Source organism: Aythya marila, assembly GCF_965140915.1.
Source record: "Aythya marila genome assembly, contig: HAP1_HAP1_SCAFFOLD_154, whole genome shotgun sequence".
In the NCBI taxonomy this organism is placed as follows: Eukaryota; Metazoa; Chordata; class Aves; order Anseriformes; family Anatidae; genus Aythya; species Aythya marila.
Genome location: NW_028137218.1, coordinates 1,999,658 through 2,015,720, shown reverse-complemented (window position 1 = coordinate 2,015,720; position 16,063 = coordinate 1,999,658). Strand labels below are relative to the sequence as shown.

Sequence of the window (16,063 nt, the reverse complement as noted above, 5' to 3'; positions counted from 1 at the left end):
GCATCAGTCAGCGGGTGGTGAGCAATTGCATTGTGCATCACTTGTTTGTACATATTATTAGTAGTAGTGCTATTATCACCATTGTATTATTATTATTATTATTATTATTATTATTATTATTATTATTATTATTATTTTCCTGTCTTATTAAACTGTCTTTATTTCAACTCACGGGCTTCACTTTCCTTTTCTCTCCCCTGTCCCAGAGAGGGAGGGGTAGGGTGAGCGAACGGCTGCGTGGTGTTTAGCTGCTGGTTGGGTTAAACCATGACAGTGGGGATGGACAGACTGCTCCTGGGCCTTGAAGATTTCCTTCTTGAAGAGTGCTCATCCTTTCTGGACTCCTCTGTCCTTCAGAACTGCCTCCCAAGGCACTCTGCCAACCAGTGTCCTGACCAGCTCAAAGTCTGCTTGTAGAATGCCTCATCTGTCTCCTCATCCTGGTTTGGCGGTCAATAAGATATCCCCACCACGATGCCTGCCTTGTTGGCTTTCCCTCTGACCCTAACCCATAGGGACTCAATATTATCATTCCCAGATTCGAGTTCTGCAATGTCAAAACACTCCCTAATATAAAGAGCCACACCACCACCCCTTCTGTTCTGTCTGTCTCTTCTGAAGAGCCCATAACCAGTCATTGCAGCACTCCAGTCATGGGAGTGGTCCCACCACGTTCCAGTGATGGCAACCAGGTCACAGCATGCCTTTTATTTCTTTTATTTCTTTGCTATTGAGCAATGGCTACAGTTATATTATATTGTACATGCAATAATAAAATCTCTGTTTATGGCCCAGAGGAATTTGGCACTTCAAATGTCACTCAGATGTCACTCTGCCATCTCCAATATCACCTGGTGTCTGCCTCTGAACAGCTCCCTTTTGGCCTCTGTCTCCATTCAAAGTGCTGAAAGCTGAGACAAGCAGCTTACATAGAGCTGCCTGGTTTGTGCCCACCAGAACCAAGGAAGAGGAATCCCAACTCCAGTGGGATTCTGTGAGGCACGGGGAGGCAGCTAAGCCCCTTTCTAGGGGAATGACACAAAGGATGACACAAAGCCTTTTCCACATGCCTCCCTCACCTGGCTGTGGTCTCCCTGTTTCTCAGCACTGCCTTTTTTGCCTACCTGAAGCCCCCGTCTATGTCCTCTTCCTCCCTTAATCTTTTGCTGACAGTTCTGGACTCGGTGGTGCCTCCAGCAGTGAACCCCCTCATCTACAGCATGAGGAATCGGGAGCTCAAGGATGTAGTATGGAAAGTGATGACTGGAGATTTTTCAGAAGGAATAAACTGTCTGTGTTCTTAATGTTAACTGTATACATACCCAGAAATCTTTCTATTTGTTTATTTTTTTTTTTCCTTTTTTACTTTGCTTTACTTCTCATAGTGTTCCCCACAAAGAAATACCATTGTTCATACCTTCCTACACTGTATGTATCTGTCTCATGTGACTCCAAGTTTTTGTATAAATGGTGGGTCAGGCTTTCTGAGTATTTTAACAAAAGAAAGGACCATGCACTGAATTACTTGCCTGATACCCTTCCTTGTAGACCTGTGGTGGAGCTTCAGGGGCACGTGGCAGATTGCAGAGGTGGAGGGGAGAAGGGTCCTGCCACAGCAGCATTGCCAGGGTGCAGCATTGCCAGGCTGAACCTGTGATTGTTCCCTGTTCTTGGACAGCACCCACAGAGATGGTGAATTCACCTGCCTATGTACACAGTGGATGAGAGGGATGATGGCAGACAGGCTTCTTTCAGGAGGAAAGAGGGAGCTGCCAGGAGAGCCCAAGCACTCGGCAGGGACAGTGTGTGCCAGGGAGTCAATAGCATGTGGAGCCCATAGAGCACGGGCACGTCCCAGGTGGAGCCACCCTGAGGTGCTAAATCTGGGTGGGAAAAGGAAAAGCAGAGCTCTGCAACAACAGGGAACACAGCAGGCATAGGGAAAGCTCTCTGTTGAATTGGTTGTTATACCTCTGGTGAAATTTCATAGATTGAATACAGTGAATCACCCCAAAACATATCCTGACATTGGAAGTGAGTTGGACTCGATGATCCTTGTGGGTCCCTTCCAGCTCAGAATATTCCATGAGTCTCTGACTCTGAAGAAGGCCGGCTATCTGTGCCGGCTATCCATGGCCAAGGAACCACTTGTGTGGGAGGCACTCAGTGCCAGTGCCCCCCACCAGCTGGCTCTGCCTCCCCAGCCTGGCTAGCACGGCCCTGCAGAGTGTCCCCATGGCCCTGTGCACCACAGCCCCCTTGCTCTGCAGAGCAGCACCACCAGCTGGGGGCTGTGGGCAGCATGGGCAGGGGCTGCAGGAATAGCTGCTCTGGCCATAGTCTGCAAACTTACTGAGGGTACACTCAATCCCATCATCTAGGTCATTAAGAAACGTATTAAACAAGATAGGCCCCAGTACCAACCTCTGGGAGATGCCACTTGTAAAGGGACACCAACTGGACTTAACTCCATTAACCACAACCCGCTGGGCATGGCCCTCCAGCCAGTTCTTCACCCAGAGAAGACTATACACAGCCATGAGAGATGACCCAAAGGGATTAAATAGATGCTCCAGTAGGTGTTCCAGCCCACCATCCCACTACCAAAAGCACCTCCCAGCCTGCAGCAGAGGAGCCTGCTGGGGAAGACCTGGAGGGCTGTGGGGACCCACCAGCAGGAGCTGGTGCCAAGTCCTGCCCAAGGGTCCAAGACATCTCCCCGTTCACCTCTTTTACCTGATCTTTCCCTGCCTGTGGGTGCTGGGAAGACATCCTTGGGCTCCATGGGGGCCCAAGGCAGCAGAAGGTGGGCACTGCAAGGGAGTGTCTCATGGGGCTTCCCAGAGATCCACTTTGCATGGAAACTGCCTGTGGCTGGCAGGACAGAAATGTCTCTGTCAGTAGGAATAGTGTCCAGAGACCAGGGGCTCTGTCAGCCCCAAAGCCAGACCCTGATCCTGCTGGCTCTAAGATGTGTCCCTTCCCAGCCATTGCATCTTTGAGCTCCTCTCCACTCCATCAGCCTCAGGGAGACACCCTGACACCTGGGCAGGGAAGCACTGGACCTGGGGCAAAGCCCCCAGAGGGTTTTAATATGAACAAATACCAACACACAGCATAAAAACAGGGGAATACCAAGAAGGCAAATACCCATGTGCATCTGCTGACTGCTGGAAAAGGGAGACCAGACAATTCCCTGGCACTCACGGCTCTCCCAGTGGCACTGAGCTCTCCTCCCTCCCAGCTGCACCCAGCTGCTCAACAGGGCTGGGCTCTGCTGGCCTGGGGCTCTGGAACTCTTGTGCACGGGGCTCTGGTGTCACATCCTCGGTGTCCTCATGGGGACATGCCAGAGACACCTCTTCAACATCGTCATAGCCCGTGCTCCCCAGGAAAGGTGACGAGGTGTCTCCCTCAGCTCCAGGGATCCCAGCACTTCTCCGGGAGCGCAGGCTTCCCCCTGTAAGCATCAAGGCAGGCTGTTGTGGTTGGGCCTGTGGGGTGCCCCTCAGAGTTGTTTATCAGCTTCCTCGTCTTTACCAGACTAAGACATTCAGCCCATTCTCCAGCCCCCACAAAATGTCCCAGGACAGGTTCTCCATGGATGGTCAGGCTTTCAATATGGCATGGATTCTCCTAGGCCTGGGGTTGGCATCTAGGAAGTGGCAGTGCTGCATTGCCCTCTCACCTGTGACTGCATCCCTGCGCCCATCTCCTTCCTCTGGTGTCCTGGGCACTTCCCAGTCCCCCTGCCCAGGGACAGGATCCTCCCCAGGGTCAGAAACCTCCCCAGCATCATCATAGCCATCTGCTGGGGAACCTCCGGGCAGGACAGGGACATCTGAAAGGAGAGGGAAGGTGGTGGCAATGAGAAGAGATGTCCTGCAGAGCAGAGGATGGGAGGGTGTGTGGGGACACAGGGCTGACATGCTGCTGGTGTCAGGGTCACAGCAGAGCCTTCATGCTTCCAGCTCTGTTGATAACACTCGGTGTCACTGCTGTCTGTCTGGTCTGTCTGCAGAGAGGAGACATGGAGCCCTTCCTCCCCCCCACCCACCTCTTATCCCTGGGTGTGGCCCCAGACCATCCTCCTCCTCATGTGGCTGGGGTAGGGCTGCATCTGGGTCAGGGACCCCTCTGAAAAGGAGGCTGCAGAGAGCTGCAGTGGGTGCTGTGGGATGAGCCCTGCTGCCCTGACTGGTGGTCAGCACTGCTGGGGATGGGCACCCACAGAGCTGGGGGTGCATGGGGAGGAGACCAGTTCCTTGGAAAGAGACAATTCTCAGAGGGACTCCAACAGCTGCCCTGGGAAAGCCCTTCACTTAGTCCTTGGTTCAGGGCCAGGCAGAGAGGAGCTATCCCCTCTGGGATGGGCAGAGCCGGTGTGGAGGAAGCTCCTCTTTGGGGCTCAGCACCTGGATGCTCTCCCAAAATCCCCACAGCCCAGCGATTTTGGGGACCATGGGCAGGAGCTGCAGGACACAGCCCTGGTCTGGGGCAGGGAGAAAGGGCCCCGCAGATGTGCCTCCACAGGGACCTGCACCCACCTGAGAGACTGAACCTCGGCTGCTTCTCCCACGCCAGGCTGTAAGCGATCTCCTCATACACGGCCTCAGGGAAGGGCTCCCCAGCTCTCCCAGAGCCTGGGGACAGAGGCAGGGCTGATCTGGGGATGGGCAGAGAGGACCCCACTGGGCTCCCTCACCCCGTTCCCTAGGCCAGCACAGGGCTGTCCCCACAGCACAGCCCCGCTGTGTTGTGTTGGCACTGCAGCCACATCCCCAGGGAGGGCAGCATCCCAAATGGAGATGGTCTGGGACAGAGTCAGCCTCGCACCATCCCTTTGGAGACAGCCCTTGTGCCCCTTTGGTCATATCCCAGTGCAGACCCTGCACCAACTTCCCCATTTCTCCTCCCCATGGAGCTGCTCCATCTCTGCCCCACACATCAATAGCACAACCCGTGCTCTGCTGGGGGGTGGCTGATACAACGGTGATGGACTCCACTGCCCCATGCTCCTCCTGCCAGTGCTGCCCAGAGCACTGCCAGCAGTGCATCCTCCCCTTCTCACCCAGCCCAGCTCTCACATTTCTCTTCTCACCCCAGAACTGATGCCTCAGGCTCTGGACTCTCTCCACCCCTTGATGTTGGTGCCCCATGGTCTGTCAGTCAGTGGGGCAGCACATGGGGCAGGAGGCAGCACACGGCTCTGTTTCTGTGCCCCAGAACACCAACACCCCCAGCACCCCCAGCCCTGCCAGGAGGCATCTCCCCCCCAGGACCACTGGGGAAGGACCCACCTCTGCGCCGAGCCCTGGCGCTTCGCACCTGCCCAGCCAGGAGGGCCAGGAGCAGGCAGAGGAGGGACCCCAGGATGATGCAGATGACCACAGGCACCGAGATTCTATCGCTGCTGGTGGTCGGACGGCCCCGTGAGGGATCTGCATGGGCAGAAACATGGCAGGGGCAGCATCAGGCATGGGAGAGGCTGGGGGCAGGACATGCCACTCCTGACCACACAAGGCAGCAGGGGTTGGGGGGGCGGAAAAGGGCTGGGTGATGGGGCAGCTCCCACCCTGCTGGGTCCATCACAGACTTCTCCCAGCTGCTTCGGCTTTCTGGGAGTCTCACAGCCCAGCAAGGAGCCCCTTCCCCTGGCTGTGGGTCACAGCGTGGACATGGACAGCCCCAGCCCTGGGGAAGGACAGCTTACCTGCTTGCAAGGGGGGTGTTGCTGTCCTGGGTGCAGCTGCAGGGGAGCAGAGGAGCTGGGCTGAGAGGCTGGGGCTGTGGCACCAGGCAGCCTCCCTGGCAAATGACCCCAGCATGTGCCACCTGAATTGTCCCTCCTTTGGGGCTGGGCAGGGTGGCAAGGACAGGGCCCAGCACCACTGCTCTGGGCTGCTCACAGGACAGTGCAGGCAGCCCAGGGGATGTGCTGGCACATCCAGCCCCACTGAGGCTGCTCCCCACCCAACACCAGCCCCCCACTCTGCAGAAACACCCTTGCTCAGGCCAGCACTGGGGCCATGCCAGGATCCAGCAGGGCAGATGCCCAAGACAGCTCCTTGCCAAGCCCCCAGCCATGTCTCCCAGCCCCACTGCTCACCTGAGCAATGCACAGCCGCATCTGCCTTATGCTGGCAGGCACCGCTGTCCCCTGGCTGGGCCCAGCAGTCCTGCAGAGACAGCTCCGTTCCCCTGCACTCCATCAGCCACATGGGGCCCGTCCCCTCTCCAGCAGCAGCCTGGCCCAGGGCATAGACCGCGGGGCCACAGCCCAGCTGCCTGCACGCCACCTCGGCATCCCGCATGTCCCAGGCATTGTCACACAGCGTCCCCCAGGTGCCGTGGTGCCAGATCTCCACTCTGCCCGAGCAGCCGTCCTTGCCTCCCACAGCACAGATCTTCTCCCTGTCTGGGGAGGCAGCAATGTCCCATGGCACCAGGACAGCTGGGACAGCCCTGCCAGGTGAGGGGGGCATGTGCAGGGGCAGCTCCCTACCTGTGCAGCTGGTGGAGTTGGGGCATGCAGCCACCTGCGTCCTTTCTGTCCATGTCCAAAAGGAAAGAGAAGTTGGGCTGAAAAGGGCTGCTCTGGGGGTCATGCAGAAGAAAGCAGGGCTGACCTCTGCTTGCACATCCCCATGCTGGGTCAGGGCAGCAGCAGAACCCTGTTCACTCAGGGGACACACACGGCACTGCAGGGAGGACCCAAGTGCTCGGCCCTACAGGGTCCCTGGTTCACAGAGCAGCAGGAGGCTGTCCCAGGAGGGGGGACTCCTGAAAGCCCTGCATGGTCTCCTCTGAGCCCTTGCCTGGAGTTGCCTCTGCATCCCCCAGGGAGCTGCTGGCAGCCCGGCTGTTTGCTGCTGGTAGACATGGGTGGCTCTGAGAGCTGAAGTCACCTTTGTGCCACCAGCAGCAACAGGGTCTCATGCAGAAAGTTGGAACCTCTGGGTTCCTTCTCTGCATTTCACCATGCCCAGTGGGGAACAGGACCTGGTGCCTTGATGGCTCAGATTTACCATTGCAGGTGATGTTGGCCTCTTCTTGGCGGTCAGTACACGACTGCGGATGCCAAGAAGCAGAGGGACACTGCCAGAAGGAGCTGTTTCTCTTCCCACACTCCACGCGATCCAGCCACGTGGTGCCAGACAGCTCAGCATAGCTAGAATCTGTTACCAGTTCCCCTTCATTCCCACAGCCCAGCTCCTTGCACACCAGTGACACTGTCTCGGTGGTCATCGAATTGAAGCAAACGCTGCCCCACGTCCCGTTGTAGAAAACTTGCAGGCGCCCAGAGCAGCCGTCGCTGTTCTCCAGCCTCAGGGCCATGAACTCTGGAAGGAGGAGAGGCCCCAGGGACATCCTTGGATGTCAGCCACTGATGGCCTTGGCCCTACCTGGTTCTGCCCTCACCCAGCCTAACTGGCCCCAGCTCAAAGCCCCACTCCCAGCACAGACCTGAACAGATGACTCCCGCGTCCTCCTTGTGCCTGCAGTTGTGCTGCCCCCAGGCCTCAGCAGGGCAGTCCCAGAGAGCAGCTTCGGCCCCGGAGCAGTTGACGCCATCCAGCCAGATCTGCCCGGAGCCCTCCCCAAACCGAGCAGAGCCGGCTGCCTCCAGGGCCCCTCCGCAGCCCAGCTGGCGGCAAACGACGGTGGCGTCGGCCAGGTCCCATGCGTCGTCGCAGACGGTGCCCCAGCGCCCCTGGTAGTAGATCTCCACTCTCCCGGCACAGCGCCCGGCCCCGTCCACCAGCCGCACCCGCTGGCTCCCTGCAGCAGGGAGAACCCCGGCCGTCAGGGACTGGCTGCCCTCCCAGCCCCACACCTGGGGGACGTGCAGCACCACTCACCCCGGCACACGACCCCCACGTCCTCCATGATCCCTTCTGCCGGTGTGCTCTGAGGCAGGGAGGTGTTGCAGAGGCTCAGGTTAGCCTCGTGCCCTGCACACCGCACCCCACGCAGCCCCACAGGTCCTGGTCCTCGCTCGGCCCTCACGGGGGTGTAGGCTGCCTCTGCCTCTCCGCACTGCAGCTGCCGGCACACCACGCTGGCCTCCTGCATGTCCCACTGCTCATCCAGGACTCTGCCCCACGTCCCGTGCTGGAAGACCTCCACGCGCCCGTCGCACCGGCTCTCTCCACCCACCAACCATACAGACATGTTGCGAGCCGGGCCTGATGAGAGCAGAAATTCAGCCTGGTGCTGCAATAGGGTCCAAAACTTTGTGTGGCCGTGTCACACACCAGGGGCAAATGGACTTTGCAGCACTGCCCAGCACTCACCTGAGCAAATGACAGCAGCAGCGTTCTCCTGGGAGCACGGCGAGGCCCCCAGGGCAGTCACCGGGCACTGCCCCACGTGGGCTTCAGTCCCGTCACAGTGGAACGAGTCTCTCCAGACGGGGCCGGTTCCTCTCCCAAAATGCCCTCCTCCAGGAATGGACTCAGCAAAGCCACAGCCGAGGTGCCGACACAGAACGTGGGCGTCCGAGAGGTCCCAGCGGGAGGCACACAGGGTCCCCCACATCCCCAGCACCTCCACCTCCACCCTGCCCTCACACGCTGTGCTGCCGTTCACCAGCCTGAACCCTGTGTACTCTGGGGACAAAGGAGGGTGAGAGAGGCCACATTTGTGCTCTTGTTCCCACAGGAGCTGCAGGAGAGGCCAAAGGGACAGCGTGCCTTTCTCCTCCTGCAGCACTCTCATTTTAGGGCTGCAGACCACCACCTCACCCCACCCGTCCCCCACCCAGCACAGCCCAGTGCCCACCCTGCTCTCATGCCCCCACCACAGCCCCTGTGGGCACCATCCCACTCCAAGTCCTTACGTGTGCAGGTGACATGAGTGCCATTGCTGTGGGTGCAGGCCTTGTCCTTGGGGGCCCCCCAGGGGCAGAAGAGGATGGTGGATTCATTCCCCACACACTGCAGCTCTCTGTCCCAGACAGGACCGGCCCCTTCTCCCAGCTGAGCTGCCCCATGGACAGACAGGGCTGTGCCACACTGCAGCTCCCTGCACACCACCTCGGCAGCTTTGGCACCAAAGTGGGAGTGACAGACAGCTTTCCACTGGTCCCTGTCGTGGACCTCCAGACTTCCTGAGCAGGGGCTGTCCCCTCCGACCAGCCGCACAAATCCTGGAGCAACCAAGGAGACCTGTGAGTTCCCAGAGCCCTCTGGCACTTCCGTGCCCACCTCCCACCTCAGCCCTAAGGTGGCCACATGCAGAGCCCCACGGCCAGCCCAGCAGCTCTCAGGGGGTACTGATGGCACAAAGAGATTCGGGACCTCCCTGCTGCTTCTCAGAAACCAGCCCAGCACCCATGTCCTCTTTTCCAAGCCCCCAGCCACAGGCACCGCTCAAACTGCTGCTGCCCAGAGTCCCTGGGCTGCCTGGCCCCAGACCCAGCACTGCAGCACCTGCAGCACGTGGGCCCAGGGAAACAGGCCCAGGAACTCAGGGCTACTTCAACCTGCTCTGCCCCACAAGGCTCAGGCCAGTTAGAAGAAATCCTTGGAGCTGCCAAAAAGCCCCTTTTTCCCAGGGGCTGCTGGGGCTCTTGGGGAGCTGCTGTTACATGGGGCACCTCTGGGGAGCAGGTTAAGGGGGGGGTGTCCTCAGGGAGGGATAGTGTGGTGCCCGGCATGCACGTCCCCAGCCACCAGCCAGACAGAGGGCAGGAGAGCAGGCAGAGAGCAGCCCTGGGTTGACACAAGCTCCCGGTATGAGGGCAGGCACCGAGGATAGCCAGGAGGTGCTGGCACAGCCCCTGGGGCACAGGGCAGGCAGGAGACACTGGGCTGCTGGTCAGCACAGCCTGGAGGGGCCGTGTCCCTGGGGGCTGGCTCTCATAGGGTGACCCTGGGACAGAAACAAGGTGCCACTTGCCACCCTGCTCCTCTGCCCAAGCCCAGTGCTCCTGCCCTCTGAGCAGCCCCTCTGCTTTGGCTGAGGTTCTCTTGTCTGCTGGGGGTACAACCGAAAAGTCCTGGGCCATTGCACGCCCTTCCCTGAGGCTGCTGGTGGCTAGGGGAGCTGCTCTAGATTCCCCTGGCATAGGGACCAGCCTGCCAGACAGGGCCTGGTTGGATGGGAGGAGAAAGATGGGAATGAGGCAACACAGTGGGAAAGGGTGGGGGCTTTCCTCTCCGAGCACCAGGAACCTCCCCAGGGCTGGCTGCTCCAACTGCAGTACTGAGCTGGTTCTGGTCAGCTGGGCTGGGCTCTTACTGGGCTTTCACCAGGGAGAGGGAACACCAGCAGTGACAGGGCCAGCTCTGCAATGCGAATGGCCATAGTCTGGCATTCACTTGTTGCATGCTGAAGACATAGCCAGGTCCCTCCTCCTGCACAATACCCAAAAGGTGGGGAAGTAACTGAGCCCTTACCTGAACATATCACTCCAGCATCCACGTTGTGTGAACAGATGGATTCAGACCATCTTTCATGTGTGCAGTCAGAAAGGGCATATTCATTGCCAGAACATAAAACATCTATCATCGAAAGCGGGCCAGATCCTGGTCCAAAGTATGAATACCGAGGAGCTTCAAGGGCAACACCACAGCCCAGCTGCCTACAAACCACTGCAGCAGCATCCTTGTCCCACAAATGACCACACACGGTCCCCCACTCGTCATGGAGTTTCACCTCCACTCTCCCAGCACAGCGACTGCCGCCATCTGCCAGCCTCACCTCCGCAGCCCCTTCAAAGAGCAACACAGGAAGGGTCAGGAGAGCTTTGAACCCCAATCTGGGGGTCTGTGAGTGCCTCCTGCCCAGGCAGAATCACAGGTCCCAGGGTGAGAGCCCTGTCCCCATGGGCTCTCCCTGGGGTGGTGGTGGGGTCCTTCCTCTCCCCATGGGCTGTGCTGGGTTGGAGGTGCCCAGCTCCAGCACTCCAGGGCTATTTGCTGCCCCACAGTTTTTATAACCCCCTCCTGCTATCCCAGTGGCAATCTGCCCCTGCCTGTAACTTCTGCCTCTCATTTCAGTGGTGCCTGAAAACAACCCCACTCCCAGAGGGATCCCAATGACCCTGTTGCTGCCTACTGGTCCCAGGCTGTTGAAGAAAGCAGCTGCCACTTACCTCTGTATGGATGAACCCAGAGGAACAGCCACAGCACCCAAGGGAAAAGGAGTCCCTCTGTCCCCATCCTGAGGCTCCTGTCCTGACAGCACAGCCCTGCTGCTGGAGCTCCTGGGGACACACAATGCAATGGCGATGATGGGAGGGCAATATATCTGTGCAGATGCTGTCCCAGCTGCAGGAGGAGCCAATCGAAGCAGTAGGCACCTTTTTAGACGTTATCAGCACTTATCTCCCCTCCGACGCAGCCCAGCTCTCCAATGAACTTCTCCAGCGCTCTTCATGACCATATATGAGGGACGGCTCCGCTGCGGCTCTCACGTCACTGCGGTGGGAGATCATCGTGGGGTAGGGCTGGGTGTGGGGGCAGATGGCTCTGACACCCCTTGCAGCCTGCTGTGGGAGCATGGAGCATCTCCTAAGCTGTAGCATCCAAGAGCCCAAGGTGCGATTGTCCAGTCGTCTCTGCGCCATGGGATCCAGGGGACTGGTCCTGCAGCGGGGCTGTGTCAGTCTAGGAAGGGACCAGCCCCTGCCCCTGCTACAGCCCCCACTGTGCTGGCAGCAGCAGCTGGGAAAGGCCCTTGGGCAGGACCAGAGCCCCATTATGGGGGTGCTGGCTGTCCCGTCCCTCCCCAGGGAGCCTCCTGTGGGGTCCCGGCAGCAGCCAGAGCTGGTCCAGGGCCTGCCCTGGCAGCAGAGCTGCAGCCCAGAGCCTCAGGCGTCTCCCTGGCTCTCAGCGTGTCACCCAGGGGCCGTTATTCCCCGCGGCGGGTCGGGAGCTGGAGCCTGCCTGCCACTGCAGGTGCACAAACCGCAGCCCACGTGACATGGCGCCCAGGCAGGAAGACGGTGGTTTCCTCCTGGCCCCGTGCCCAGGCATGGCCCTGCGGTGCCTCCCAGCCTCCTCACAGCTCCAAGCCTGGCAGAGTGCAAGAAGTGTTGGGACAATGCTCTCAGACATATAATTTATTTTATCTCTCTCTCTCTATATATACACATATATATACATTTTATGTTGTAAATAAAATACAATTTTTTATAAACATATACAAAATATATATTTTACTTATACATTATTATATTATTTTGTTATATGTTTCATTAGATTACATATTAATATTATATATTATATATATTTCATATTATACATTATATTATGTATATTGCCAATATTATAGATTATATTATATTATATTATTATATTATTATTTTATATATCTTTATTTTACATATAGTATTCTAGTATATTATATCATATTGTTATATTATACAGTATATTATATAATATTTATTTTATTTTATTACATTACATTACATTACATTACATTAATTTGATATATATTATATATATAGTTTATTATATATATTATATTTTCAAATATTTTTAATATATATTTATATTTTTTATAGTTTTTTAGATAAATAAATAAGATATTTTTTTGTCCCGTGGCTGGAGTTGGACTCACTGATCTTTGATTCTTTCCAACGTGGGATATTTCATTATTCTCTCCAACTTACCTCCAGGTGATGCCATAGCATCCTCACCTGCCATGGGCCTTCTCCTGCCCTGTAGTCAGGCAGCAATGACCTCACAAACACCTACACAAGTTCTTGGCCTGTTCCAGCCCTGCCACCTCCTCAGGCACCAGTGACCTCACAGGTACCTGTACAATCCGTGGGCCTTGCCCTGACCTATCAGCTAATTGATCACCAGTGACCTCCCCACAGACCCACACAAGCCATGTGCTTATTCCTGGTCTCCTGGCTTCTCAGGCACCAGGGTCCTCCCAGCATCTAGCACAGGCCATGTTTGCTCTCAGCCAGTTAGTTACACAGGCACCACTGGCATCCAAATGACATCCATAGGCCAGGGGACTGCTCGTGGCCTATCAACTCCTCAGCTGACCATGACCTCAGAAGCACATGTTGCCTAATGGAAGGTGTCCCTGCCTGTAGCAGAGGGATGTGGACTAGATGGTCACTAGGGTTCTTACAACCCAAACCATTCTATGACTGTGATTCTCTGATACCCTTGCAGCTGATGCATACTCACCATGGAAGTATTCAGGCTCCAGTGACCTTCCAAGAACTTATACAGCCATGCACCTGCTCCTGCCCTGTCAGCTACTCAGCCAAGAGTGGCATCACAAGTACATTCCCCAGGCATGGGTCTCCTTCCTGCCTGTCATCTTCTCAGGCAACAGTGTCCTCACAAGCTCTTATGAGAGCTGTGGGCCTGCTGCTGGTCTGTCAGCTCCACAGACACCCCTGACCTGAGCACCACATAGACACCTGTTTGGTTTCTGTTCCCAATGAAGTAGTGTGATGCACCAGTAGACAGGTGCCTGGGGTTTCTGTCGGATTTCAGGAATAATCAAGCATGGGGTGCCATCGCTGACATGACATCATAAGCTCCAAAAGACCCACACAAGCCATTTGCTTATTCCTGGCCTACTGGCTTCTCAGGTACCAGAGTCCTCAAAGTGTCTAGCACAGACCACCCTTACTCTCAGCCTGTCAGCGACTCAGGCACCACTGTTATCACAGGAATATTCACCTGCCATGGGCCTGCTCATGGCCTATCCGATCTTCAGCTGACAGTGACCTCATAAGCACAGATGATCTATTGGAAGATGTCAGAGTCCCTGTCCATGATGGGTGGTGGCTGCTCATGTTCAGCTGGCTGTTGACCAACATCCCCAGGTGCTTTTCTTCTGGACAGCTTTCCAGCCACTCTTCCCCAAGCCTATGCTACTGCATGGGCTTGTTATGATCCAAGTGCAGAAGCATTGTTGAATGTCATGTGATTGGACTCAGTCCATCAATCTAGCCTTTCCACATCCCTCTGCAAAGCCTTCCTACCCTCAAGCAGATCAACTGTCCCACCTAACTTCTTGTCATCTGCAAATATACTGAGGGTGTACTTGATCCTCTCATTCGGATCGTAGATCTAAATATTAAATAAAACTGGACCCAATCCCAAGCCCTGGGGAATGTCACTGATGACTAAGCTGAACATCTGGTCAACTGACACCAACTGGACTGAACTCCCTTCACTCCTTCACTCTTTGAGCATGGCCATTTAGAAAGTTCTTCAACCAGCAAACTGTACACTTGTCCAAGCCATGAGCGGTCAGACGGGTTGTCATTCTGCAGGGCTACTTCTGGTGAGGCTGAGTGCATACTAAGATGTAGCTCCTTCTTTTAGGCTTTTACTAATGCCCTGTTCTCGGTCCTTTCAAACCAACTAAGCATGAATCTGGTGCTTGTGATGAGCTGGTGCTCGTGATGAGCTGGTGCTCAGCTCGTGTTCCAGTTACTTGCTATATCATGTATCATTGTCCCTGAGTTTGTACAGCACTGGCATTCTTGCACTCCCTTTTACCTCTGTTTGCTTGAGTCTGCGGTGTCAATGGTACTTCAGGAAGACTGGGAGGGGAGTGGCTTCAGGGGAAGCACGAGGTTGCTTCTGTCACAGTGGGACTTTGGTCTGCCTGCACAGTTCAGTGGCTCAATCTGTGACACAGCCAGGAGTTCCACACTTCAAGGGAATTGCAAAGGTAGTTCCTTCCTGAAGGGCGATGCCATCCTGAGTCCTGTCCTTGCCTGTGCAACATCTATCAAAGGGTCAATATACGTTTGTCCTCAGAAGAAAGGCCCCATCACAAGGGGCTGCCTAGAGCTGGGCTCCTCTCCACAGTTCTGACCTGGAGTCTTCTCCTGCAGGGCCTCTCCCTGGACTGCATCCTCCTTCAGGCCACATCCACCTGCTTCCACATGGGGTCTTCCATCAGCTGCCATGTGGACATCTGCTCCAACATGGTGCACCATGGGCTGCAGGGAAACTTCTGCTCTGCCACCTGGAGCACTTCCACACCCTATTTCTTCATTGACCTTGGTGTCTGCAGGGTTGTTTCTCTCAGCTTCATGAGGCCAAACTGCTTCAGTTAAGTGACTAAACAAAAAGAATGCAGGATTTGGGGATTAGGTGTTCAGGTTAGGGTTTAGGGATTAGATCTTGCCTTCCAGGGTTAGTGGTTGGGCAGAGTATTAGAAGGAGGCCTGTGTTTACTGCGTTGGCTTCTAGTCTGTGTCTAGTGTAGAGACTATGTTATGTTACGTTGGGATTTTCTTCAGGGCTCTGTTGAGGAATCATGTTAAGGCTGGAATTCAATGCTAGGGATGAAAGGCTGAAGAATAGGGTGAGAAAAAAAAATAGAAACAAATAAAAAGATTTCTGGGTCTGTATACAGATAACATTAAGAACACAGGCAGTTTATTCCTTCTGAAAAACCTCCATTCATCATGTTATAAATGGCTCAGGATTCAAATTAGGATTAAATAAAAAAAAAATAGGATTTATTAAAAGAATATAAAGGAATAGAGGTAAGCAAACAGCGCTGGGTGCACTGGGAGTGTCCGCTCCACCAGGACACACACCAGTTACATCAAGCAGCTGATTTTTATGCTCCTAGACTAATACATATTCATTACTACTTCTAAAAAAATAGATTATTATAATTAGCTTCCGGGGTCCAGTCCCTCCTACTGGAGCATGCGCAGTCTCCTCTGGGGGTCTCTTCTGGGGGTCTCTAGGGGTATTTCATGCTGAAGGCTCGTAGTCTTCCTCTCCCCCTTTGTACTTACTTGGCACCATGCCAAGTTTATAGAACATTCTCTGCAGGTCTTGTCTCCCAGCCGTCCTTCAGCTTCTTTTTCCTTCCTCTTAATCTCCTGGCCCCCCTAACCGTTCCGCATAGTATCCCATAACAGTCACTAGTTATTATCAGTTGTTCTGAAACTCCCAGACATCAAACACAAACAGCTTTCTTATTGACGCTTCATGAGTAATTAAAACATTCTTCCCCAGCCATTCACAGACACATCTATAGCAGTGTTAAGTTAATCTCGAAGAAGACAGGAAAAAAAAGGCTGTAAATGTTAGAAATAGAAGTCCGG

The 16,063-nt window shown here is 55.2% G+C and overlaps 1 protein-coding gene across 1 annotated transcript in view; it reads right to left on the bottom strand.

Annotated features, from left to right (window-relative positions):
• The window catches only part of LOC309891107 (antigen WC1.1-like), a gene marked incomplete at both ends in the record, with an annotated part of 57,891 nt that overhangs the window by 20,865 nt on the left and 20,963 nt on the right, over nucleotides 1-16,063 (bottom strand). Inside the window, 8 exons of the mRNA XM_082785489.1 lie at nucleotides 3,689-3,841; nucleotides 4,548-4,643; nucleotides 5,301-5,441; nucleotides 6,110-6,550; nucleotides 7,029-7,343; nucleotides 7,468-7,782; nucleotides 7,863-8,189; nucleotides 8,298-8,612. Of these exons, the coding sequence (XP_082641615.1) occupies nucleotides 3,689-3,841; nucleotides 4,548-4,643; nucleotides 5,301-5,441; nucleotides 6,110-6,550; nucleotides 7,029-7,343; nucleotides 7,468-7,782; nucleotides 7,863-8,189; nucleotides 8,298-8,612 (2,103 nt within the window). The remainder of the gene's footprint in view (nucleotides 1-3,688; nucleotides 3,842-4,547; nucleotides 4,644-5,300; nucleotides 5,442-6,109; nucleotides 6,551-7,028; nucleotides 7,344-7,467; nucleotides 7,783-7,862; nucleotides 8,190-8,297; nucleotides 8,613-16,063) is intronic.